Source organism: Panthera uncia, unplaced genomic scaffold (genome assembly GCF_023721935.1).
Source record: "Panthera uncia isolate 11264 unplaced genomic scaffold, Puncia_PCG_1.0 HiC_scaffold_379, whole genome shotgun sequence".
In the NCBI taxonomy this organism is placed as follows: Eukaryota; Metazoa; Chordata; class Mammalia; order Carnivora; family Felidae; genus Panthera; species Panthera uncia.
The window spans coordinates 26,474-54,284 of NW_026059516.1; the positions used below are offsets into that span (position 1 = coordinate 26,474).

General features: G+C 46.0%; 1 protein-coding gene across 2 annotated transcripts in view; it reads left to right on the top strand.

Annotated features, from left to right (window-relative positions):
• LOC125918018 (phenylalanine-4-hydroxylase-like) overlaps positions 1–27,363 on the top strand; it is a 49,081-nt gene extending 21,718 nt beyond the window's left edge. The window contains exons 3-5 of one of the 2 annotated variants that reach the window (XM_049624076.1): positions 1,304–1,487; positions 15,238–15,326; positions 26,834–27,363. In XM_049624076.1, coding sequence (XP_049480033.1) covers positions 1,304–1,487; positions 15,238–15,326; positions 26,834–26,905 — 345 coding nt within the window. In that variant the 3' untranslated portion in view covers positions 26,906–27,363. Of the gene's footprint in view, positions 1–1,303; positions 1,488–15,237; positions 15,621–26,833 lie in introns of those variants that run through there. The other variant, XM_049624075.1, reaches the window with a different exon arrangement.
• The last annotated feature ends 448 nt before the right edge of the window (positions 27,364–27,811 follow it).

Here is a 27,811-nt window from a genome sequence, read left to right on the forward strand (position 1 = left end):
TTGTCTAGAAAGCTTCAGAGCGACCGCTATCTCTCTGACCTTCCCTCCTCTAAGCACTCTCTCTCTCTCCTTAGTTGGGGCCCTCAAATTGGGCTACCTGGCCATCACTGTTAGGGGTATATTTTCTGCAGCTGGTGCCCATAAACAATGGCTCCATCATGTGCCTTCGGGGATTATGAGGAAGAAAGTTCAGGAAGAGTACCTGTATGGGGTTACTTATTGCTGTGCTTGCTATTTCCAGAGGGTTTCATTTCTTGTGCTTGCCACACTAGTAGTAATAATGATAAAAGCTAGTGCTTGCAGAATCCTCACCGTATCTGGCAGGAAAGGCAGTGTAGTCAGAACACCATGACTCCCAGGTTGGAAAAAAATGGTCCTCTCTCTCCAGCCGCTTTCGGCAAAGCACCATCATCTCTGATTTCACGTATTACATCCCCCTTAACCTACTCTAAGGCTTGTTGGGAAGGTCATAGAACATAATTCTAAACTGTGAAGTAATACTCAAAATGGAAATGTTATTGGGTCACCTGGGTGGCTTGGTCAGTTAAGCTTCTGACTTTGGCTCAGGTCATGATCTTGTGATTCGTGGGTTCAAGTGCTGCATCAGGCTCTGTGCTGACAGCTCAGAGCCTGGAGCCTGCTTCACATTCTGTGTCTCCCTCTCTGTCTGCCCTTTCCCTGCTCACACTCTGTCTCTCTCTCTTTCTCAAAAATAAATAAACATTAAACAATTTTTTTAAAAATTCAAAATGAAAAGGTATCATCATTGTAATTATCCATATTTTCTCTTCAACCCTATGCTACTAACAATCAAGGAGAAAGATACACTTCCCAAACTACAAGGGATTTAAACCCAATAAGCCTGACTCCCCTGGACCCTATTTAAAACCAGGCAATGTTGCTTCTGTATTGTTAATTTAATGAGATATTATTATTGAGATTCAACGGGATTTTATTTGGGAAAGGAGGTTTCCTTATGTAAACATTTTTGGCAATGCTGCTCTAGTCATTTGAACCAAACCAAAATCTTAGGTTTGCAACACTAGGCTTTTAGCAGATTTCCATGTGATTAAATTCTGTCATTTGCACTGTTTCCCCGACCTTTTGTTACTTGGTTTTGCCGAAGAAAAGTAAACAACTTTTGCTACTTGAAGGACTTGCTTCTACTCCAACGTGTGTAACAAAAGTCCTGTTCCTCCTCTCTCTGCGTTGTATCATGTTGTGTGTTTTGCTCTGTTTTGCAGGTTTTGTCTGTGTTAATTCCACTGACTGGCCCCTCGGCCCTCCTACTTCTCTCTTTTAGGAGAATGATATAAACCTGACCCACATTGAATCCAGACCTTCGCGCTTGAAGAAAGATGAGTATGAATTTTTTACCTATCTGGATCAACGTAGCATGCCTGTCCTGGCAAACATCATCAAGATCTTGAGGCATGACATCGGTGCCACCGTCCATGAACTTTCCCGGGATAAGAAGAAAGACACAGGTAACAAACAGAGGGATTTTGCAACACCAGCAGTTTGACGCTCTCTTCAAGAAACAGTGGCAAAAATACCATCCACTCTGGTAGACCATTGTGGGGGATTAATCTGGAAGGTGTATGTTAGGGACCTGGAGGAACCCCTGGATATTTTAGACATTGAGTAAATGTTAGTTCTTTCTTCACTTTCTCAAGATAGAGATTTCTTATATTAATAGTTTTCTTCCTCTTGCTGCAATTTTTTTATGTTCTAAATTTTGGTGATCACGAGTAAAGCTATTATAAACATTCGCGTGCAGGGTTTGTGTGGACGTGAGTCAAAAACTCATTTGGGTAAATACTTAGGAGTGCGATTGCCGAGATGAACTATTTTTTCTCTTAAATAATCAAAACGCTTTTTCCTACCGTAAAATCAAAAGTTTTGCATTTGTTTTTGTTTTGTTTTGTTTTTGTTTTTTGCCAACACTGAAGAATTTAGGTCAGGAGGATTTCAAACGTTATTTTAAATAACAATTTGAATGGGCAGAGATGCTTTCAAATGAGACCCACCTCTTCGCAGAGGCCTTTGAAACATTTTCTAAAACATACCCCCAGGGCCTTCCTAGGAGACCTCTCTTGTTTTCCTGCCCCCATCCTTCTGTGGCTATCACCAGGACAAGGAAGTTTATTCCCAGATTCTGCCCCTGCGGAGCCCAGACGGCCGCGCACATGGGCTCAGGTCACCGAGGGGCGGCCACTTGGAATTCCTCCTCAGTTCAACCCTTTCTGCCCTCCTTCTCTTCCACCTCCCGAGCTGCTTCGCTGATGACCGCCTTCTCTTGCTTTTCCGGCCACCTGCTCCCGACAGGAGCTGCAGGCCCTCAGGACAAAGGGCCAGCCGGATCCTGGGGCTAACTGCCTGGCTTGGAGCAGGTGGAGGCTGGGCCGGCTGGAGCCCTGGGGTAAGAAATCAAAGCAATTGACAAGCAGGCAGGCAGCCCCTTGGGGAGCCAGGGAAAATGTATGTAGATCAGCTGAAGGGCTGGTAGCCTGAACTGGAGGCTCAGAAAGGAGGTTCTTAACGGGGATGTGCAACACTAGTTAGGAGCCCAGACCCCTGAACCAGGGGTGACTTTGGGCAGATGACTGACCTTCACAATCTCCCGCTGCATCCAATGGGAGTAACAAGAGTGTCTGCCTCGTAGGGTTAATGAAACACCACCGGTGGAGCATCGAGAACGATGCAGAGCATGTTTAAGGGCTTAGTACCTGTTCTCTATTCTTAACCGTTATCATCACTGTTACTATAAAAAATGGCCCCAGCGCAGGAGCCGTGAAAAGCCAGCCTGTACACAGCAACTTTTCCAGAGAATCTGAGACCTGGCAAATGACCTCAAAGGTCGTGCGGCCCAACAGACGTCTTCATTTTTCATTGGAAAAAACGGAGGCCATGACTCGCCTTAAGGCACAGAGTGAATTCTGTGCCGCTGTGGGTAAGCATGTGTCGCGCGCTTCTCTGCTCCAGGCCTGGTGATGCGAGCTGCGGGGAGAGAGGCCCAACACTACCCGTTCTTAAGGTGCTCACAGGCTGACCAGGGCGACAAGACACCCAGGTGAATACAGTCCAGGGACAGGTTCTGTAACGAGGACAAGGTGATGGAATCTGGCAGGGTGCTGACCTTTGAAACCGGGTTGACATCTGACCTGTGGAGACAATCCTGGAGGGACTAACCCTTGACAACAACACGTTTCATTTTATTTATTCATGTGGTCGGTCATCCCATCCCATACTGGCTGTCCCTACCTGACACAGTTTCCTGACCCCAACGTCCACATAACGGAAGGGCTGCTAAGGGTGCTGGTCCTGCTCGAACAGCACAGCCTCACCCCTGCAGGGAGGGGCGGCTCTTGGGTTTCTCGGTTTTGAGAATTGCAGTCTGGGCCCAGAAAGATTTTTTTTAGGGAAAACAACCCATCCCTTTGCAGAGTCGTTCTTGCCATGGAACTCAGTGGGAGAATGATTAGAGGGAGAAAGCCGTCGTGGTAGATCTGAATCTTTGATTCTGTCACTTGACAAAATGCCCTTTCTTTTGAGGGGCTAAGATCTCAGGAGCGAGTCTGACAGCAGGTTGAAGTGGGAGATCTGAACCCCTCGAATCAATTAGGCTAAATCACTTTTCACTCTAGTTTTTAAGCCATTCAAAAGGCCATGTGGATGATAGAGAATGAAAGTTTCCAGTTTCTTAATTGCCAAAGTTCCCCACCCAAAACAGCTTAAGGGAAGGTTAATTATGGTGACATGTTAAAGAGACTCCAACCTTCTAAAATGCCTCCTGGAGGAGCTGATGTGACTTTAATAGGATTTTAATCCAGAGAGTCTTTTGAATACTTGAGATCTATTCTCTTGCTACCCTCTCTCCTGATGACCTCAAATCCTTCTTCAACCCAACATGAAAGAGCATTAATATCTTCCATCGATCAATCTACTAATCCTTTTACCTTTCCCTTTGAGTCTTCTGCATGACATTACATTTAGAGGGGGATGGAAAATTCCTACATGGAGGCAGATTGCAGCCAGGAGAAGCAGACGGACAGAATGTCTTGGCTAGACGGAGGTATAGGATTATCACCTTCCTAGAAATGTATCTGTTTGGGGTTATTTTCCAAGAGCAAATGGACATCTGGTGGATTTTGTTCAAGTTGTGGTAACGATGGGAATCCTGGTGTGGAAGCAGAGGGAGTCCAGACTTCCGGTACAACTGTATTTTCTGTGGGGAGTGGAAGGGCTATTTATATATTTATTCGTCTGTCTGTTTACCTGTTTCTATCTGTCTGGCCTGGGGGCATTTCTGATTTTGTCTTTTTTATTTGGATCAATGCCTGAAGCAATGATTTAAGGGAACATATGTTGTGAGAAGACAAGAGCAGCATTATTACTCAGTCCTACCCCGGACACTGCCCCTCCGCCCCCGCTCACAGCTCCGTCTTCGGGCCCCCTTGCTGCTCCAGTAGTGCTCCCCTGAGAAGCCTGAGGTCTCAGACCGATCGACAGTGGAGGAAGGATGGGACTCCTTGCAGGAGTCTGAAAAGCCCCTGGGATTGTGGGCAAGACGGTACACATACGTGTGCATGCATATTTTTCAAGAGTGATTTTCCAAGGGGTCGTGGTCCAGGAGTTAAGGACCCTTTGAGAGAAGCCAGTTTAGGGCTGGTGGGGGGTCCAGATGGCTGGAAGTTTCCCCATTCCCACTGCCCGTGGTAGCCTTTCCTTTCTCCCTTCCTTTGCTCTTCTGTTCTGTGCTTCTGCCTTCCCTCTGTCCTCTTCCCCCTTCCAAATCATCTCTGGTGCATTTCCCTTCGCCCCAAAGGGCACATCTCAGGGCTATAGGTGCTTGTGGCCCTGGGTCTGCATGGGACCAAGGATCTTTATGTTTGTAAAAACACACAGGATTGATAGCCTTTTTCAGTCTACCTGGAAGCTTGCAGGATGCATTGATGTTGTCATAAGTCATGGCAGCTGGGGATGAGACTTTTATTCCAGCAAAATGCCTCATTGATACAAGCCGACACACTCCTAAGAGAGTAAGCAAAGCAGGGGGTGTGTACCAAGCCTTGAGCTGAAGCAACTCTTGGGGTTGTCAGCATAGGGCGGCTCCTTTGCAGTGGGTTAGAGGCAGCTCCATTCACCTGTGAGGGAAGGTCCAGGGCAAATGCTCTTTCTACAGCCCAGTCCATTTGCCAGGCTGGGAAATGCTAATGAAGATCAGAAATTTAGAAGCAGGCTCTCTTTCTAAGGTGGGATCCCTCATTTGCATGCCAAGTCCAGTGTTTTCAAAATTCTTTCCTATTAGGTTGTTTCAGTTAAGCTTTGCAACGGCCACCTCAGCTAGAGCAAACAGATGACATTATTGTCATTTTCCATATTAGGAGATGAGACGCAGTGCATCTTTCGGAACAATGAAGACTCCACACTCCAGGCAGCCATTCAAGTTTACCCTGTCAAATATCTTTCCTCTGGGTGGCAGGTGTGTTCCCTCGGTTGGAGGAGGTACTAAGAGAATATGAAATGATTGTAACAGTGTTGATTGGCCATTCATGTTGGACTGAGGGACCATGATAGCAACTCAGAAAAAGCCATGAATTTAGAGGCAAGAATTAGGATTTGGACTCCTATTCTGTACACCGCCTGCTAGATTTGACTCCCGTGTGACCCCCTGCCAGCTGGGTGGCCTCATTACCTCTTCTTTCTCATAGGTGAAATAGAGCTGAGACTGACCTGGCCATTTTTTAGAACTTATGGGGAAGATCATGCAAGATACTCTGAAGGTTATGGTGTGCTATGGGTTGAACTTGCTTGAGTTGAATAGCCCCTGAGCTTAGACATCCTTAAGCCTCGGTAGGGAGGGGCTCTATGATCTACAACGCCAGCCTACTCTCGGGCTATTTGACACCCCCAGCTCCGTGGGTCTGGACACTGGCCAGGCTAATAATATATAGAGAGTTGGCGGCAGCCACCCCCTCGCTGGATCCAGCCTCACCTGGCAGCCGGGGAGACAACTTCATGTGTGAGATGATAGGAGGGGCGCTGGGAATGACCTCTCATTTCCAAGTATCACTTCCTATGAACGTGATTGTGATGCTTACCATAATCCACTTGGCTGTGTGTTATATTGGAAATGGCACTGTTCTAAGAGACAGAAGGCCAGCTTCTCATACAGGTTCCCTCCTTCTTCCCTCCCTCCCTCCCTCCCTCTCTTCTCCCTTCCTTCTTTTTTCTTCTCTTCTTCCTTACCATTCTAACAACACCCATTACCCAAACCAGTAGCCTCTTTTTTTGTTGTTTTCACTCCTTTTGAAACTTTTGTAGTGCTTGACCATGCTACCCCTGGCATTCTCTCTTTCCTTAGCATTTTGTAAATTATGTGGCTCTTACTTATTAAGATTCTGACTCTTGGGGTTTCCTTTCATATTCTTTTACTACTCTTTCTCAAAAATCACAGTCAGCTTTGCCACCTTCTCCTCTTTCATTCACATTTATGCCCTAATTCAGTTGATCATTCATTTGCGCAATTCATATTCATTGAGCCCCCATTCGGTGCCAGTCACAGGATGGGGAGGGTGGGAAAAAGGATACACACGGTGCTGAGACCCGTGTATCTTATAATCTAGTGGTTCCTATGTGGCACGATGCGGGCAGGATTAGGAAAGTGTGGTTTGCAACAGGAGCACTTAAGAGGTGCACTGAAGCCAGTTTGGGGCGTGGTGGGGAGAAGGGGGAGCAGGGTCAGGGAGGGACACGTGGAGGGAGACAGACATACTGTGGAAGAGGCTTTAGATGTAGTCTGTTCGTCTCAAGGTAGGTCGGCCATAACCGCAGGGGTAGGTGGCAGGTGTGCAAGGAAGGCTCTCAGAAAACACGACTCGGTATCTGGGGACATAGTGGGCAACTCGCCAGTGGATATGTTTATAAGATACATGGAATCTTAGAGAGGATATTGCGAGGATAGTTCCAGCTTAAGGTGGAGATTGGAATAAAGGATTCTGCAGGCCGTTCTTTTATTTATTCATGATTTCACGCGTATCCATTCACTCATTCCATCACTGATTTATTTGAACAGCCTTTCATCCCTTCTTGCCCCTTTGCTTCATGCCTGGGTCCTTTTATTTGCCTGGTTCTCATTCTCATTTTAACGTGGGGACGCAGAGGTCAGAAGCTTTGCCATCATGTCACCGATACAGGTGCACCCTGAGCCCTCCGCGCCTCCGCTCTGCCCAGGAGGACGCAGGAACTAACTCGGCACCATCAGCCAGCATTTGGCTCACCCGTTCTTGCCAAGACCTTTCTGCGGGGCATTTCTTACCGGGAAAGAAAGTCGAAGCACCTTAAAAGAGAAAAAATAAAACCCTCCAAAGCCTTCATCCTGCAGGGTGTTGGCACTCTACCTTCTCCCTGTTGGGATCGGCACACCAACGCTTCTCTGTGAGGCTGGAGGCCATTGCCTCAGAGGAGACATCCAGGAGCCTGGGAAGAGGGAGTGAAAACACCCTTCTATTTTGGGCCCAGGAAAGGAGGATTTATTGCCCTCCCTGAGCTGGCTGGAGGCAGAAGTCTGGGGCAAGGCTGGGTGCCTCACTGGCTGGACCCTGGGGCTGGTGAACGTCTGGTGGACAGAGGGGGTTCGTGGGACTCAGCCTGCACCTTGAACTGCTATAAATTTAATAGGCCTCCTCTGACCCGTTGGCCAGGAAGCAGGCTCCCTCCAGGCCCGCGGGGGCCTGTTGCTCAGGAGTACTCCTGAGCCAGCCACCCCTTGGCGTCCGGGCTGAGCAGTTGACCCCGACTTAACGAGACCACGACGTGGGTGTCCAGGGCCGGCTCTCCTGCAGGCTGCTTCCCCTGGAGCCAAATCAATATTTATTAATGATCTGCGCCCCCTCCAGTGCCTCTGACTTCACAGAGGGCCTCTGTTGCACCAGCCTGCCCAAGTCATTCATTAACGCCGAGCCCAGCGGCCCGTGAGGCAGGCGAGGGGCCCTCAGAGGCCAGCCCACCATGGAGATATTTGCAAAGGTCATTAATGAGCTAATCTGATTTAACTTTTCAAGACGGAGGCGTGGGTCGCTGGGGTCAGTCTCTATTCCCAGCACTGGCCGGGGTGGGGGAGAGGCCCGCCGCCGACCCTGAAGAAGAGAATGGAAAAGTGAAGGTGTCTTTGAGGAGCTGAGAACTTTGGTGTTAAAGAGTTCCTATCCCCAAATCCAGGGAGGTTTGGGATGGGAGATGGGGAGGACCTGAGGCTGTCCGAGGGATTTGCTTCAAGCGCTTTAGATTCCTGCTTTAGCTCGTTGCCCCCTTTCCCTCTCCAGGTAGAAGATCTGGAATCTAAGACACAGCACCCGCCCCCCTCCCCACCTTATTCTGAGCTTGCCCAGCACAGCGGGAGTTGCAGAGTCCTCATTTCCAGTGAGCTCCGTCATCTCGAAAAAGTCCCTTTCCCTCCGTGAGCCTCAGTTTGCTCATCAGTAAGGTGGAAATAATGTCTACCTCCTAGCATTGTTTTGAGAATGAAAACAGACGATGGAAGTGAAGCGCTTAGCACAGTATCTGGTGCAGACTCAGCTCTTAAAAAATTAACTTCGGGGGCACCTGGGTGGCTCAGTCGGTTGAGCGTCGGGCTCAGGTTATGGTCTCATGGTTTGTGAGTTCGAGCCCCAAAGAATCGGGCTCATTGCTGTCAGTACAGAGCCTGCTTTGGATCCTCTGTTTCCCTCTCTCCACCCCTCCCCTGCTCACGGGCTGTCTCTCAAGGATAAATAAACATTAAAAAAATTAACCTCAAAGGGAAAAATGTAGCTGTAACTTTTGGCTGGGAAAATCGGAAGATCCCAGGTGTAGAGGACAGGGGCACAGGTGTGAACTCTGACCCTCCCGCCAGCGGCCTGTGCGACCCTGCTTAACCAGACAGGTGTCTCTGGGTTCTGCTTGTGAATTCACGTGTAAGGGTGACAGATCGACCTACGGTGAGCCGGTTGCTTCTCCCCTCAACCGAAGAAGCCAGCCAGGGTTTGGCTGCCTCGCCCATTTCACAGATGAGAAGCCAGAGGCTTGGGAACCAAGTGACTTGCTCAGAGTCACAGAGCTTATGGGTGGGAGAGATGAAATTTGAACACAGACCTGCTGGCTTCAAGTCCAGGATGTGCACGCCCTTTGCACGGTATGCGATGTAGGCTTTCCAGCTGGGTTTGCAACCAGTCCGCCTTCCCTGGATCCTGACAGCCTCTCTGACTCCTGGGCCGGGTGAGTGTCATCAGCTATAGACAAGGGACCCCTGCTCCTGCAGGACACCTGCTTCATCAAGGTCGAGGCACTTAGACATATAGACATGTAATGGCTCTGAACTCTGATACATACATAAATATATGTGACTTACGTATGTAAATATATATGTAACAGTGCAAGAAATAAACAGAATAGACTGTAAAAAGAAAAAGTGTAGGGGCGCCTGGGTAACTCAGTCGGTTAAGCGTCTGACTTCGGCTCAGGTCATGATGTCGCGGTTCCTAGGTTTGAGCCCTGTGTCAGGCGCTGTGCTGACAGCTCGGAGCCTGGAGCCTGTTTCGGATTCTGTGTCTCCCTCCCTCTCTCTGCCCCTCCCCCTTTCATGCTCTGTTTCTCTCTGTCTCAAAAGTAAATAAACAATTTTTTTTTTTTAATTGTAGGCTTCATATAAAAATGTAAAGGCTTGGTCCTGTTTTGTCTGGGGTCCGCTTTAGTCTCCTTTAGGACCTGGTGTCCCTCTGCCACACTGCTTGCTTCCGGCCTTGCTGAGTGGGCCTCTTCCCTAGGAAGTGAGCCATGTCAGAACCTTGCTTCCCCCATTCCCAACAGCTTGCACTCGCCTCTCTTGGGTCTCATTTCCTTAAACCTTGTCCTGCTCTCCAAGGTGGTGGCTGGTGAACTCCTCTTAGTTGTGAGGCCTGGCCTGTGTCTTCCTTCCACCTCAGATGACACATTGGCTGTACTGAGCGGCCTCTGGGAGGTGATGCTTTAACCTCACGTGGGACCTGGGGAGGGGACAGGGAACAGATTTAAAGGTAGGGCTGGGCTGCTGCCTGGAGAGAGACTGTACCGGACTTATCGCTCCTTGTCACTTGGCCTCCTACAATGATTATAATAAAACCAAATCCTTATAAAGCACTTGCTGTGTGCCAAGCCCGGTTCTGAGCACTATTCGTGCATTAGCTCATTTAATCCTCACACACTCTGAAGTGCATACATTTACTCTAGTCTTTTTACCAATGGGACACTGGAGGACTTTGCCGGAAGTCCCGAAGTTTCACAGTAGCAGAGGCCAGGTTTGGACCCAAGCAGTTTGGCTCTGAAGCCGATATGATTAACCAACCGAGCTTTGCTGCTGCTCCAACCTGGCTGTGTCCTGGGCCTCTTCTGGGTGGTGACAAGGCCCAGAAGGTACCAGAGGCCCCTGGACATGGGTGAGCCCCCCACAGGCTCATGGCGCTGTCTGGGGGTCCCTCACAGTCTCTGTGACAAGGGCTTGGGGCCTGGTGGGTGGCTTCTGCCTTTGTCTTCTCTTGGCCAAACCTTGAATCCTTTGAGGTTTTGCCACCTTCTCAGGTTCTCTGATTATTTTTTCGTTTCGACCAAGAAGTCTGAACTGAGCCATGTGGTCCAACAAGTGTTCTCCCTTTGGAGGAGGGGTTGGGGGGGGGGGGGGAAGAAATCAGCCAGAGCTAAAAATATACTGATTCTGCTGCCCTCTGGCGTTCAGTGGGGAGCCTGCAGGCTCGCACAGCTCTGAATCAAGGTAGGAAAAGGCTTCTGTGGAGTAGAACATTGTTCTCTTGGTGAGAGGAGCAAGGGAAGTGGGAGGTGCAATGCATTTTGGGAACCGTGGTTATGCTTCCAGAAGCAAGCAAGATTGACCCAGTAAGTCCCTGGAAGCGTGTCTCCATGTCCCCTCTCACCAGCCTCAGCCCTTCACCGGCATTCTGTGGGGCTGAAAACCCAAACCCAAAGAGGATTCCAGCAAGGATTCCAGAAGGGGAAACTGAGGCCCAAGATTAGAAAGCCTATTAATACTGGAGCTTGATTGCCAATGGGCTTCTGACTCCAGTTTCCCTTCTTTCCTCTTCCTCCTCCTCCTCTCCCTCCTTCCCTTCCCCCTCCTGCTCTTCTTCCTCCTTTTTCTTCCTTTTTATCATCATCATTAAAATCTCTGTCACCCTAATGGTTAATACAGATAAGCACTTGCTGTGGACCACTTAACTGTATCACATTGGCTGTAGTATTTAATGCAATAATATAGAAAGATGCTTCTAACCGATATGGTGGAATAAAAACTAAGGCTCCGAGAGATAAAATACTTGCACAATTACACAACAAAATAAGTGGCCTACTTTCTAGTCCTGCTGGAAGACTTTCAACTCTGCTCTCTGTGCTACGCTGAACTAAGGACAGAGTGTTAAAAAAATTCCTGGAGCTTGCAGGTGAACAATAATAGTATTTACTATGTGCCAGTACTGTGCTCAGTGAATCACGTATATTAACTCATTCAACCTTGTACCGTTCCTATAAAGTGGTACTTTATAGTGCTATTATTATCTCCATTTTACAGATAGGGAGACCGAGGCACAAAAAGATTTAATAATTTGTTCTGAGTGGCACAGATAGTAAGTAGAGTGACAACATTCCAGCCTAAGCTGTCTGGCTTTGTTGCCCAGGCCCCTGACGATTGCTAGACTGACTCTCCCTAAGTCAGACAGGGAGCCAGCTCTGAACTGACGACAGACTCTAGCTCTCCCAGATCCCCTTGAGCAATGGGAAGACGACATCAAGTTGCCAAGGCCCTCGTTCTGGGGTCTGGAGCCACAGGATGACATAGGAAGTAGTGTCCCCCTTCCTCTCCATCTCCTGAGTTCAGGAACTTCCTGGCATTGGTATCTATTTAAATTTCTTTATAATTTCTTTCTTGTCACCCATACCCACTAGAATGGAAGCACCACAGGAGTGAAGACTCCCTCAGTGTCTAGTGTCTGGTAGTAGTCGGTGCTGAACACATATTTGTAGAATCTACTTCGACGAGGTTAAGGGTGACCAGAGTCAGAAAGTGGGGGAGCAAGACAGGGCTGGCTTGTCCTGTCTCTGGGGCAACTGTGACCGCTGGAGCTATGGATGACTCCCAAGCAAGAGAGATAATGATGACATGGGGAAAAGATGCCTTGGGAGAGAGTTGATGGGACGGCAACATTCTGGGGAAGCAGGAATGGTCTCAGAGGGGATCCCGAGCCCTACAATAAGGTGTCCTTTCTGAAGTCCTTCCAAACCTGAGTAAGGGGTAGACCCCATTTTCAGTGCCAACAACAGAGATCCATTGTACAGGGGGAAGCAGTGGACTCAAGGAGAAAGGAAAGCCTGGAGAAAAGTTCAGGAGACAAAGTGGGAAGCCAGGTGCCATGCTGGGTGAGCCGCGCCTGGTGATGTCGTCCCAGACTCCAAAGTCCGGCAGTTGGGACTCAGAAGGTCTTATCCTCTGAGACTCTGGGACTCAGAGACTTATCCTCTCTGTTCCTCCTTGTCCTCATCTGTGAAATGGGGATAATAATAACGCCTACCTCTTGGGGTTATTATGCGGATTGGGTGAGGTGCTACATGTAGTGTGTCTAAGACAGCGCCTGGCACAAAGCAAGTGCTGTATAAGCCTTAGCTCCTGGAATATTCCTGCAGTGTCTGTTCCTGTGCCTATCACCACAGAGAGCCACCCTTGAGCAGTGGGCTGGGCTGTAAGGGCATGGAAACCTCCAGCTGGGAAACTGAAAGGACAATCAGGCAGTCAGGCTCCGGAGGCCAGCTAACAATGTGCTCCCTGTAACTCCCCAAAGCGGCAGGATGGATTCATGGTCAGGACGGAAGGCACCAAGTCATCCAGGCCTGAGTTTGAATCCTGACCTCCTCTGTTTCCTGGCAGTTAGGTATTTGGGTTTGCCACTTAACCTCTCTGTACCTCAGTTTCCTCATTGGTAACGTGGGAGACTACCCGCCTCACAGGTTAAATATTTAGAATGGCACTCAGTGCTAGTTTTTATCACTACCATAGGCAGTAGAGAGCTTTGCACCTCTTATCTATGGAAACAGCTCTCTAAATGGATCTTTATGAATGCTGTTGAAGTAAGCGTCTTGTTTTGGTGGAATGTGGAAGATTCTTACCTGATGCTTCTATGTATACATCATGGCTGGCATTTCCCCAGGCTGGCCACTAGATGGCATGCATGCCCTTTCCCTCCTGACCTGAGCTGGGCCAGAATCAGAAAGAAGGTGCCAGAGATGGAAAGCTACCTTTTATGGGCTAGACACTGGGCCAGCCCTTTGCCTACATTCTTATTGACTCCTCACTGTGATACTCAGATTAAAAGAGATATTGAACCAAAATAGTAAGCATAGTGGATGCCACATGGTTAGGCCTCAAGAAACATCTTCTTCCTATTACTGTTGTTATTATTGCCATTTTTACAGTTAGGACTGAGGCACAGAGAGGAAAAGTAGGTAGATGGAGCCTGGATTCCAAGCCAGACCTTACTGACTACAAGTTCAGCATCTTTTCTCTAAACCTCATTTCAGGGGAAGCATTGGATGGCTGGACCTCACTTCACAGCTCTCCCTGCCTCCCATGTCCTCTTTGGCTCTGTTTTTCTGTCTCTTACTTCCTGTGTGGTCTTCAACTAGTTATTTGGACTTTCAGAGCTGTGCAGTCTGTACAATAGGGGTCACTGTGCCTTCCTTATTTTGGAGATACTTCAGAAATAGCAACTAGATCAGACTTGATGCTCCATGGATGACAGTTACTGTTGTGAGTTACCTTACAGGTTAGCACAACCAGGCTTCCTTCCTTCCTTCCTTCCTTCCTTCCTTCCTTTCTCCTTTCCTTCCTTCCTTCCTTTCTTCCTTCCTTTCCCTTCCTTCCTTCCTTCCTTCCTTCCTCCTTTCCTTCCTTCCATTCATCCTTCCTTCCATCTTTCCTTCCTCCTGCCTCTACCGCTCCTTCCCTTTCTTTCTTCTTTTCTTCCTTGCTCTCTCCCTCCCTCCCTCATGACCTCCCTCTCCTCCATGCAGTTGAACTACAGTGCACTTATGGTTCCTACCCTCATGGACCTTACAATCCAAATGTCCTAGTCTCTGTTTATTCCCGGGGCAATTCCACCCCCAGGGGGTCTTCTCTGTAGACCACAAGCCCAGGCCTGATCTACTCCCCCACTAGGCTGCTCCAAAAGCAAGCCTGCAGATTCTCTAGGTACTATGAAGTGCTGTCCGATCCTAGACTGACTGACTCCATTCTGTTTCACCAGTGACTTTCAAATTGGCTTTGGCATCAAAAGATTCTGCCAGGATGCCTGGAAGTCTTTGTGAGGGAAGCATGTGTTAAGAAGATGGGGTCATGAGATAGGCTCCCTTGCTTAAGACAGAACAGCTCTGGTTTTATCTAATTTATATTCTGGGGTTACATGCAATATTCTGCCACTAAAGAAAACTATAAAAAACCACTCCCCTTTGCTATTAGAGGTAGGAGGGAGGCAAATTTTGAGGAAATTCAGAGAAAATCTCCAGGAAAGAGAATATGCTTGAGAATATGTTTTCAAATTATTTTTCCAAGGTGCTAAGTGAAATAAGTCAGAGAAACACAAATAATGCATGGTATCTCTTACGTATGGAACCTTTAAAAAAAAAGGCACGAAACTCATAGAAACAGACAACAGATTAGTGATTGCCAAGGGCTGGGGGCTGGGGAAAATAGGGAGAGGTTGGTAAAAGGGTTTATTTCAGCTATAAGGTAGATAAGGTCTGAGGACCTACTGTAAAACGTGGTGACTGTGGTTGATAACACTGTATTATATAACTGAAATTTGCTGAGAGAGTAGAGCTTAAATATTTGTACTAACCCCCAAAGGTAAATATGTGTGAGTTGACGGATATGTTAATTGACTAGATGGGGGAAATGCTTTCACAATGTATACCTATGTCAAATCACAACGATGTACACTTTAAATATCTTATAATTTTATCTGTCAGTTACACTTGAACAAGGCTGAAATTTTAAGAAATTAGTTTCCAAGGAAAATGGGAGTCAACTTTTGAATTATAGTAATTTGGGGAGCCCACTTGCCCCCTCACTGGTTTGTCTAATTGGGGCTGATCCCATGCTTCTGACCTTCGACCATGTCCTGCCAATCCCCTACTCAGGATGTTGCCCTCTCTGTGTTTCAGTGCCCTGGTTCCCAAGAACCATTCAAGAGCTCGACAGATTTGCCAACCAGATCCTCAGCTATGGAGCAGAACTGGATGCAGACCACCCTGTGAGTCCCCGTGTCTGTGGTCCTTCCCATGAGATCCTTTCAGCCCACCCCTCCCTGCCCCTACTCCCCTCCCTGATCCCCAGCAATGTGTCTTCATTTGTTTGCTTGTACTACAGACATCTGGAGGGTGTCTTCTTGTACATCATCAGCACCATCATTATCATGGTCATTTTTATTGTTGGAGCAAATATGGATCGGCCTCCAGAAGTTATTGTTTATGTATAATATATGGATGTAGGTGTGTGTTTGCACACACACACACACACACACACACACACACATGTAAATCATCTTTCTGGCTTTGTACAATTAAAGAGGTTCAGTTCAAGTGTTTGGGAAACAGTAAACCACTAACAACTCTGCCAGGTACAGCAGGGCAGTGAGGAGAGGTGACATTGGAACTGGATCCCCCAAACTGAGTAGAAGATGCTGAGGGAACAGTATATGTGAAGGCTCAGAGTCCTGAAAGTATCTGGAATATTTTGGAATGGCTGACTGGTGCATGAGGTGTGAGGGTCAGATTTTAAAAGGTCTGATATACCAGACAAAGAAGTCAGACTGCATCCCATGTCCTGTGGGCAGGGGAGCAGGTTGTTCTTTACTGGTTTCTGAGAAAAGGCCCAGGGTGGGGGGACTTTATCACCATTTTTGTGTGTGGTGCAGGGGTTTGGGGAGGGGGAGCAGCTCAGGCTGCACTCAGGGTCAGGACCAGTTCTGACAGCCTCCATAGCTGAAAAGTGCCACAGTCATATCGTCTGTCACTTACTCTCTGCCCAGGTAGATGGCTCCTTAATCTTTAAATGACTTGGAAGCTCTTTCATTACAGTGGTTTAGTGGAACTCAGTGAGAGTGTCTGCATTTCAGCGGTTTTCTTACATCTCTGTGGGTCTTTACAGTTGAGTGAATCGTGAACTTGCTCTTCACAAAGGCTCTTTGCAGTAAGCAAAGCAGATGTTCCCATTTTACAGGTAGATTCATTGAGGCCCAGTGAGAGTAAATGACTTTTCCAAGGTCCCATGCTAAGCTTTGGGTTTTAAGATTCCTAATCCAGTCCTCATGGTGCCAAAGACAAAGGTCTAGCCAGTGGCAGAAACACTGGTGCTTTCTCAGAGACAAAGAGAGACCTATTTCTGGAGTAGGCTGGCCTTTTCAAATATGATCAAGTGTTGCTTATTCTAACTCAAATAGTAAACCCCTGATAGTGGACTCAAAAATACAGAAAAGCATGAGAGGAAAATGAAGATCACCCATAATTCCAGTTATTTCCCTTTTCCTCTTGGTAGTATTCTGCATTTTTTTTTTACAATGAGAAACTATTTTAGAAACAGAGGCGAGTTCCCTCCTGACACCCACACATCAAAATTGAAAAAAATTATCCCCTATTGTCACACTGTCCGGAAACAATCAGTGTTAATTTTGGTGTGCTCCCTTTCTCTTCTCCACATCTCTTTCCCCCTCTCTTTCTATTATTTAGAAATTAATACATATTATTAAATTATATATATCATAAAATTATTATATATATAATTTTTGTGCATTGCCATAACTTACTAAGCAGCCCCCAATGGCAAGCATTTAGGAAGTTTCTAGTCTTTCCCTAGGACAATAATTTGCTTGCCTGGGTATCTTGATGTGGGCTCTCCATAGCTTCCTTGATGCTTCCTTGTGAAACTACTTAGTCTAGGGATAGAAATTGTAGTTCAGTCTCCTAATATATATACTTCAGTACCTTATGCCCTCCAAAATAAAGCTGGATCCCCATTCACCTTCCTGGGGATGGTGCAGCCTTCTCCTGTGGCTCCTGGGGGCGGCAGACCTGAGCCAAGAGAGGTTCTAGATCCCCACTGACAGGTCTTCGGCCGTGGGCCTTGGGAGCAAAGCATCTGCAAAGATATTGTTCCCCTGGAAGACCTGTCTGGCCACCTTGACCCAGTCAATGGAAAATTAGCCCATCTTACCAGCCTCCATACCTCCTGCCATGACCCAAGACCCTTCTGCTGGTCACACTCACTGCTCACTTGGGGGAACGAGTATGGCCAGGAAAGAGGGAAGAGGTCACAGACATGGACATTTCCCTCCCTTTATCCTTGTGTCTCCTCAGGTAGATAAGCTGGTCTTAGAATTCTCTAGAATTCATTTCTCCTTACAGACCCAGCCCCTATCTTTGTTTCCCTGGCCTCTCACTGTGATGAATTTTATCATAAAAAAAACCCCATCTGTCTGGTACACGGTCCTCCCGATGAGGAGGCCAGGCTCTCTGTGTTCCTTCTTGTGGCTTTTCATCAGATCCTGGGAACTGATGGGCCAAGGACAGAGTAAACCCTCCAGAGTGCTCACAGGCCCTGGCTGCCATGTGTGAGGAGTGGCGGTGTTCTTCCCGAAAGGACCCTCTGTTCCGCTCTGTACCAGGTTCGCAGCATGCTCCCCTGCCCTTGGCAGTGTGCACTGACGTTTGACCCAATATCTCACTTCAAGGCCTCCAAAACAGCCACTCTGAAGAATGCGGCCAAGGAAGGATTGTTCCTGCCCCAGAGGGTAAAGGGCATCTGCCTGTGTGCGTTGGCCAAGTGGGAAAATAAATTAAGAGCTGCATTCCACCCCGTGCACACTGCCTTCTTTCCTTTGTTGCCTGTGTCTCCCCTTTCTTCCTTCCCCAGGCATTTACTAAGCGAGTGACATTCATAGCAAATGTTTCTTGAGCGTGGACTGTGTGCCGGCACTGTGCTAAATGCTCTCCCTGCATTTTTAAAATTTCGGTGTTATAACCATCCATCCTGGGAGGGTTGCGCTTTCCGATTTTCAGAGAAGTCTCAGACAGAGACGGCCGTGTGGCCTCACGTATACGTGAGCCGCCTCCCAGGCTATGTAAAGGAAAGGGGGCTGAAATGATTAATACGGCATGACCTCTGCCCTCCTGGGGCCTCCAGTTGTGGGGTGGAGGGAAAAGGGGTGTCCGCTCTTCCCAAAGGGGTGCCAGAGGTGACGGGGATACAACTGTAAGCTTGGTAGACAGAATCCAAGTGGTCTGTTTGATTTCCGTTCTCAAACGGACTCTTTCTCTGCCTGTTCCCCAGCGTCTGTGGTCCTGTCCCTGTTGTCTCCTTCACCTGGGGTAATTTTCCTTATCCTCTCACCTGTTCTTGCCCTGCTGGCAAACCTCTGTTCGTTTTCTACGGCCTAGCTCATATGCTGGCCTCCCTGAAGACGTCGCTTCCACTGGCCCCTTCCCCAGGCTAAGTTTTCTGACACTGATGTCATAGAACTGTGTGTGCTGTGCTTTATACTTTGAGCACAGACTGTCAGAGAAAAATAAATTCACTTCCTCATGACTTGTAAAGGCATAAGACAGATACACGTGCGCACACACACACACACACACACACACGTGAAAGGGGCATATGCATGTTTCCCAAACTATAATCTATGAAAAAATTTTTTCCATGATCAAAGGGAGAAACAGTATATGCAAGAGCCCCATTTGAAGCATATGCAAGTCCCGTGATCTCATTAGGGATGTTGGAAAGTCCCGTAAACATGAACTCGTTCAACCTAATGTTTCTCAAACTTTTTTTTACTGATGGAACCCCTTTTTAATGGAATACCTAGCGATATTATCTAAAATGGTAGTGTTCCATGGAACGCAGTTTGGGTAATATTTAGTTTAAATCATAACACACAAAAAGTAGACGATTAGACACCAGGTTTAATGAGTCAGACAGCATGTACTATCACTGTGGACCGGAATGGTTAGGGAGGACTTCTGGAAAGAGGGAGAGGTGAGTGGAGTCTTCTAACAACTAGGGTAGGCTAACCGCTGATCAAACAATCCCCAAATCACCATGGATTAACTGAAGGTGTATTTCCAGCGTAAGCCAGTAGGGAGATTTCTCCACACAGTCTTGCAGAGACTAAGCCCCTTCCACTTCAGGGCCATACCTTCCTCCAAGTCTCAGACCCTTTTATTTTTCTGCCAGCACCTGGGAAAAGTGAGACAATTGCTCCCAGGTGGTTTCTGTGGGCCATGTCTGGAGGTGACTCACATCCTTCACTCAAATTTCATTGACTGCAGCCCAGTCACATAGCCGCTAGGAACTTCAAAGAAGACTGAGAAATGTGGGTTAGCAATGTTCTCTGAAAGAGGGATGAGACACAGACCTTCGGGAGCACCAGCAGCCTTGGCCACACAGATCCTAACCCCAGAGCTCCCTATGCCAGCTCCACTGGCACCTACACCAGTGTCTAGACTGAAGATTCACATGAGGGGGTGCTTTATGGTGGAGAAAATATCAATCAGCAGTACTGTGCATCTGTGTTATTTCTTCTACTATCCAAAGGTCTCAAACTGTTTTTCAGTCTTTCAGATGTAGGTACGGAGTTTCTCTTCTCTCCAGAAAGAGCCTTGCTCTTCCCTGAGTGGAGGGCTATCATTCTAGTACTCCTCTCCTCTTCCTTTCTGCCAATTAAAATTCTCCACCCGAAGGCCCCATTAAAGTCTATTCTAAAGATGCCGGCCAGTTATCAAAGACTTGTGGCCCTCCTACTAAGTTGCTCTGTCCAAACATAATTTTCAAAAAAGTAAAAACAACTGTCATGCAGGTATGTAGTCAACATCGGTCAAAAATCTATTAGCTCAGCAGCGAGGGAACCAGCAAGATGACGATGTTGGTGCAAAGGAAGCTATAAGAGAGTAAATTATGGATGGTCATTGAAAAATTGAGGGCTGGAGCAAGACCACGGAGATGGAGACACAAGTGATTAATGCTCTCAAAGGCAAGAAAGCCATAACTGTGAGTGCTTTTATCTACTGGACATAAATCATTTGCAACTTGATCATAAAATAAATTTTCTGCTACTTGCCCATCTTCTGTAAGTTGGCATCTAACCCTGAAGAATCTGGGCCTTACTAAGTAGTAAATTGCCCATCAGACAGATATACATGCCTCTAGAGCTTACCGTGAACTTGTTAGGCAATGATCTAATGTGACTTTGGAAAGGCACATGGTAATTTTTTTTGCGTAATTTTTTAACAGCTCCTACCCAGAAGTACGCTGAGTTATGCCATGCACTTAAAAATCTAGTGATAAGTAAGACTAACAGAGTCCTGAGTTTAATGATATTAACAAGTATAATGATTGTGTGAAAGGAGAAATGCTCAGGTTGTTGAGAAAGTGTATTGTAGGGGAAAATCAATAAGTTTGGAAAAAAGCAAAGAAGGTCTATAAACTGCAATTGAACCAGATGGAAAGGCCAATTAGTAGCTTATTGGTCTAGAAGAATGGGGAAGGGTATTTCAATAACAGGGAACAGCATGTGTAAAGGCCTTGATGTGGCAAAAAGCCTGGTGGGTTTAAAGAATAAAAATAAAACCAACTGGGACAAATTTGGGACATAGTATGCAGGACTACCACTGTAGTTCAACACAGAATTGGAAATGTAGGAAAAGCCAGATTGCATAATGCCTTGTGGACTGGGTTAAAAATTTTGGACTTTACCCTTAAATTGATGAGAAGCCATTGAGAGTTTTTAAAGATGAGAGTGACTGCACCAGATCTGTACATTGCAAATCTACCGGGGCCGCATGAGGGGGGAGGTATGGAAAGGACACAAAGAAAGTCCACTTGGAAAGCAGTTGTGCTAGCCCAGGCAAGAAGTGATGGGGTCCTGAACGAAGGGACAGCAGTGAGGATAAAGTAAAAAGGACAGACTTAAGATATTTGGAAGGAAGAATGGACAAAGATTGGTTATGGGATATGAAGGAAGAGAGGAGGAGAGAAGTAAAACAATGACTCTCAGGTTATTGGCTTGGGCAACCAGGTATCTGAATCCTTTCCAAAACGGACTTTGTGGCTTTATAGGTGGTAGGCACGGCCAGCAACAGAGAGTGGGCAAGGGGCGGGGCTGTTGTTGGTGCTGCCCTGGTCTATTGGTTTGCACGTCTCTGGGCGGGGTCTGCAGGATGGCAATGGCAGTTACTAAACCACTTTGAGACTCTTGTCTCCTGTGTACCATCCTTTCTCCACTTGGTGTGGGGCTGATGGAATGCAAAAAGTCTCTCATTGTTGGCATAGATGGAATATAAATAGGAAAGAAAGAATTGTACAGATGCTGTTTAGAAGGCCCAACCATGGGTGATGGGGCTCAATGACCCTTTCCAGACTCTATCCTTTTTATGTGCTGAACCAGACTTCTCAGCTTTTGAATTTTCCACCATTTTGCACAAATGTGTCATTTTTTGATTGTCTCCTTTGTGTTCAGAGTTTTACTTGGTGCCCTGCGTACCTTACCTACTCTAACCCACCCAACACCACGAGGGAACTGGGGCTAACAGTCTCACTCTACTGATGAAGAAACGTAGGCTCTGAGAATCGAACTGGCCAACCTCAAGCCAAGCTCCTAGTGACTGGGGTTAGTAATCCACCCAGCCTGCCTGACTTGAAAACCCCTGTTCTTGCTAGTCTAAAGATGGCATTTCTGAGATTTAACCTCAGCCATGATATCAAGAAAGGGTAACATGAAAAGCTCAGTATGAAATACCCAGAAGACTTTTCCGTACGGTTACCTGCTCCCTGAAATCCCCGCAAAAACAGAACCACACACGTCAACATCCAAGTCACAAAAATGCTGAGATTTAGGAAAGTGATTGCATGTAGATTGCCTCCTGTAGAATTCCCTCCACTTTGTCCCTTCCACGCCTTCCCCCCCCCTTCCCCACTCCTCCTTCACCAACAATATATTTTCCTGTCAAAACATACTTGGTTACACGCAGTGCAACCAAAATTGCTGCTATTAGCTTAATTGAGACAGGGTGATTATAAATAAATTACATGCAGTGCTACTGAAATTGCTGCTATTAGCTTAATTGAGACAGGATGATTAGTCATCATCAACTGAAGCTTAATTCAGAGTGTACTGTGCATGGCTGCAGAGATCCTGTGGTCATCTGGCTGCCCAAAGGATCAAGACCAAACCGCCAACAGATGGACTTCAGGGCCACAGCTCCCTTTCCCTGGCAACCGAGAGAACAAAAGTCCTTGCAGCCTGGTTGGTGGTGGTGGTGGTTGGGGGGGGGGGGGGGGGTTCTTGACGGCTGATAATGAACTTCTTAGGCACTTTGAGCTGGAAGGGACTGTGGTTAGAAACGTTCCCTGTGGAAACTCTGTGTAGAAAAGTATATATGTACGTGTATCGATGTATCTCAGCATGTGAATCTTCTGTCGCTTCCTCACAATGATTTGAGATGGGATTTCTAATGCTATTTTACTTTTTTTACTAATTATAAAAGAAATCCATACAGTACAAAACCTCAAAAGCATAAATAGTATAGAAAAATCAAAGTTACTCTCTCATTTTTGTAACGTTTGTTAGGCCCTGGTGTACGTTTTCCATCACTTCATTTGTACATTCCCTCCATCATAGTTGATACCTCCTGGATATGCAATTTTATATTAAGATTTTTTTTCCACTGATGAAAATATCTTCAAACTACCTAGACAACGTACATTACAGATCAAAGATAAAGAGCCGAATAGGGCAGAGAGATTGTCATGGGCTTCTCACTCCTGGAGGCAGCATGATGAAGTGAAAATCCACTGGTTAAGGGAGATCTTCCCTCATCCCTCTGGTTTCCTGCCGCAACCCTCAAACCTCAGCTCGTCAGCCATGGTGCAAACAGAAAACTCCCATGGAGGTGCTCCGTGGGCTTCATTTTTCTCATATCTTGATCAAAATATAGAAATATTCTCCAAGACGGCTTATAGGTGCAAAAGTCTATGCTGTATACTTAAGGGCTGGGGAGAGCCATTTATTACAGACTGTAATTTTTTTAAATTTTTTTTATGTTTATTTATTTCTCAGACAGAGAGAGACAGAGCATGAGTGGGGGAGGGGCAGAGAGAGAGGGAGACACAGAATCAGAAGCAGGCTCCAGACTGTGAGCTGTCAGCACAGAGCCTGATGTGGGGCTCGAACTCACAAACCGTGAGATCATGACCTGAGCCGAAGTCGGTCGCTCAACCGACTGAACCACCCAGGCGCCCCTATTACAGGCTGTTAAATAAGACTTGTAGGTGAGGATGACTGTGGTCCACCAAACCTTAATGATTGGCAAGTATTAAGTTCATATTTTGAGTCCTAACTGTGGAGATGTGTTCTTCCTTTAGCCCGGTAGGCAGGCTCCTAAAGGGATGCATTCAGTGCTGCTTGGAAATCAAATCATGGTGCCCAGTTTACTTACTGCATCATCCCAAGGCAACTTATCTTCATCCAATAGAAGGGCACCAAGGGTAGTTTTAAGTTTTCAGATTCCTAAGCCTTCCTTCCTGTAATTAATGACTCCAAACCATTCAGCACTGTGAGGAAAACTGAAGAGCTATATTTTGTAATAACTGTGTCATGGAATGTTTTCCAAACTGAATAATCACTTAATTTACTTGGGATTTGAATTTGGAATAAGAATACGTAGTAATTTTAATTTTCTGCTGTGAAACATTTAGATTTCTCTTTCTGAAAATATATCTTAAGAAGCAAACTAAGAAATTCTTTCTTCCCTCCCTCCCTCTGATCATCCCTTCCTCCTTCCTTCTTTCCCTCTTTCAACAAGTGTTTGTAGTTCTTTCTGTGTGGCGGACTCTATGCTACAGACTCTCAGATTACATATATATATGGACCCTGGTTCTTTGGAACTGCTGGCAGACGGATTGAAACCAATGACGACAACAACAACAAAATAACCAACCAACCAGCCAATCAGACAAGACAAAACAAGAAAACAATATCTAAAAATCAGGGAGTACTTATCCTTTAAAAATACTTCTCTAAATATGACACTCCGTGATGCAAGCCCTTGTTTATGATTCATCAACACCTTGGTTTGAAGGGAAGGTGGGGCAGGTGGTAGAGGTCCTCCCTTATTGGGAAATTCTTGGAATGAACAAAGTAAGTTCTAGTGGTGATGCTAGTCTCTTGTTTTTCTAAAATTCAGACACTATCATTTTTTTGGTAAAATACCCCCCCTCCCTTTCCAGGTTTATTAAGTATAATTGACACATAACATTGTGTAACTTTAAAGTGTATAACGTGATGATTTGATACACATATATATCGCAAAATGATTATAACAGTAAGGTTAGTTAACACCTCTGTCGCTTCACATGATTGCCATTTGTGTGTGTGTGTGTGTGTGTGTGCGTGTGTGTGTGTGTGTGTGTGTGATGAGAATATTTAAGATCTACTCTGTTACCAACTTCCAAGTATATAATACAGTATTATTAATTATAGCTACTATGCTGTACATTACATTTCCAGAACTTACTCATCTTACAGTTGCAAGTCTGTACCCTTTGACCAACATCTGCTCATTTCTCCCACCCCAGCCCCTGGCAACCACCATTCGACTTTGCTTCTATGAATTCAGCTTTTTTTCAATTTTACATAGAAGTAAGATAATGCAGTATTTGTATTTCTCTGTCTGACTTACTTGGCATAATAACTTCACGAGTCATCCATGTTGTCGGAAGTGGCAGGATTTCCTTCTTTTATGGTTGAGTGGTAGGATATATATCTGTATGATATTACTATACTATATATTATATATTATAATACATGTGATATATATGGGTACATCTTCTTCATCCTTTCGTCTATTGACAGACACTTAGGTTGTTTCCATATGTTGGCTATTGTGAGAAATGCTACAATGAACATGGAATATAGACATCTCTTCAAGATCTTATTTTCATTTCCTCTAGATGGAAACCCAGAAGTGAGACTGCTGGTTCATATGGTAGTTCTGTATTTAATTTTTTGAGGAACCTTCATACTGTTTTCCATAGTGGCTACACCAATATACATTCCCGTATGCAGTACGTGAGGGTTCCCTTTCTTCCATATCCTCACTCATTCTCTCTTGTCTTTATGATGATAGCCATTCTAAAAGGTGTCAGGTGGTATCTCATTGTGGTTTAGATTTACATTTCCCTGAAGATGAGTGTTGGGCGTCTTCTCAGGTACTTACTGACTACGTGTATTTCGTCTTTAGAAAATGTCTATTCGGTTCTATGGCTTATTTTTTAAATGGAAAACTTAGGGCTGCGTTGTATGAGTTACTTATATATTTTAGGTATTTACCTTATATTAGATATACGGTTTGCAATATTTTTTTCACGTTCCGTTGGTTGCCTTTTCATTTGGTTGGTTGTTTCTTTTACAGTGCAAAAGTATTAGTTTGACATAGTCCTACTGGTTGACTTTTACTTTGTTGCTTGTACTTCTGGAGTTATATCCAGAAAAATTATTGTCAAGAAGCAATCCTTCTTGAGAAAGAAGAACAAAGGTGGAGGTGTCACATGTCTTGATTTCAAATTATATTACAAAGCTATACAAATCAAAACAGTATGGTACCGGCAAAAATTGACCAATGGAACAGAGTTGAGAGCCCAGAAGTAAAGCCATGCATATGCAGACAGCTAATAGTTGACAAGGGAGCCAAGAATACTCAATGGGGAATGGATGATAGTCTCTTCAGTAAATGGAGTTGGGAAAACCAGATGTTCACATGCAAAAGAATGAAATTAGATGCCTATCTGACACCCCTTGCAAAAATTAACTTGAAATGGATTAAAGACTTAAGTGCAAGACCTTAAACCATAGGACTCCTAGAAGAAAGTGCAGGGAAAATGCCCTTTTAATTGGGCTCATCTCTGACTAAGGTATATGCCCCACCAACACTGAAAGACACCCTTGGCTTCTTTCCACTCTTCAGAAATATGCTGCTTATGGGGGTGCCCGGGTGATTCAGTCAGTTGAGCATCTGACTCTTGACCTTGGCTCCAGTCATGATCTCACGGTTTGTGGGATCGAGCCCCGCGTCAGGCTCCATGCTGAGTGTGGAGCCCGCTTGGGAGTCTCTCTCTCTTCCTCTCTCTCTGCCCCTCCCCCACTCACATGCCCCCCCTCAAATAAATTATATATATATATATATATATATATATATATATATATGAAACATGCTGCTTATGATTGTTGGGGGAAAGGCTGCCTGCCGGTGGGTGAGCCTCAAAGGAGAAATGATTATCTTCATTTTTCTATATTGAGATTGATTTCTCAAGTGAGCCCCTGCTGCGGGATAAAGGTTGACCCTGAACTGTAATGAAAACAGCATGAAACTGGGTGCTTCAAACCCTCGTCTCATCTTTGCCTGACTCCTTTTCCTGGGCCACTGTTTATGCTGGATGCATGAGGATAATCATACTGAGCTACCATGCAAGATTTTTGTGGGACTTACAGATAAAGTAAGTCCCTAGCACACATAGACAGGCATATAATAAAGACCCAATAAATACTATTTTAAAAAATTGCAGTAGCAGCAAGCATGTACCTGTTTGTTTATCAAGAAGCTGAGGAAGGAGAGCGGGGCTGTCAGAGCTCACGAGCCCCCATTCAAATCCCGCAGGGACATGCTAGGCCTCTCTGCCCAAGCCTTGAGAAGTCAAGTGTCTCCTCTCTTCTAGGGTTTTAAGGATCCTGTGTATCGAGCAAGACGGAAGCAGTTTGCTGACATTGCCTACAGCTACCGACAGTAAGTCCACTTTGCTGGTCTTGGGGAAGAGAGAAGCACACGCTCCTGGCTTACCTTTTCCTTGCCCAAGTTTGGAAAATACCAGCATAGAGTCCCGCCTTCGGCGTGTGTGTGTGTGTGTGTGTGTGTGTGTGTGTGTGCGCGTGCGCGCGCGCGCGCATGTGTGTTTAAACCCTCCCTTTAATAACACATGTTTCAAAAAAAAATTGCTGCTAGACAAAACAAAATTACCCACCGTGCCGGCCGGCCTTCTCCCCAGCTTTGTTGTGTCCTTATGCGCTAACGTCTGAAGTAATTACAAAAGGCCTCGGCCCTGAATAACACAGCCTCTGGTATTCTCCACATTAAACAGGGAAGAAGGAAAAAGAGAATAATTTACATTCAAGGAGGAGTTGGCTGCTTTACTGAAATAATGAATCATTTGAGGTTTTAGATGAGCCGTGCCTCAGCGTTCTTCTTTGATCTGATTTGACCCAGCTGCGAAGGGCAATTTTCAGAGGAGTTTATTGTTTTCTGCTGGGATTCTACCCTATTTTAGCCAAAGGAAAATGCAAATATCAAAGATGTCAGTTTGGGAAGGGAGCTGTTTTTGCTGTTTTGAGCCCTCAGGAACTACAGAAATGCTACCATGGGGAAACTTAGCGTTTGAGGCCTGAGCTCCATTCCTGAGTTAAGACGTGAGAAAAGACATGCTCAAGATGAGACATAAATGTTGACCAGGATCCGGGACACCTGGGTGGCTCAGTCGGTTAAGCATCTGACTATTGATTTCAGCTTAGGCCATGACTTCATGGTTCGTGGGTTTGAGCCCCATGTCAGGCTCTGCACTGGAGCCTGCTTGGGATCCTCTCTCTCTCTCTCTCTCTCTCTCTCTCTCCCTCTCTCTCTCTCTCTCTCTCTCTCTCTTTCT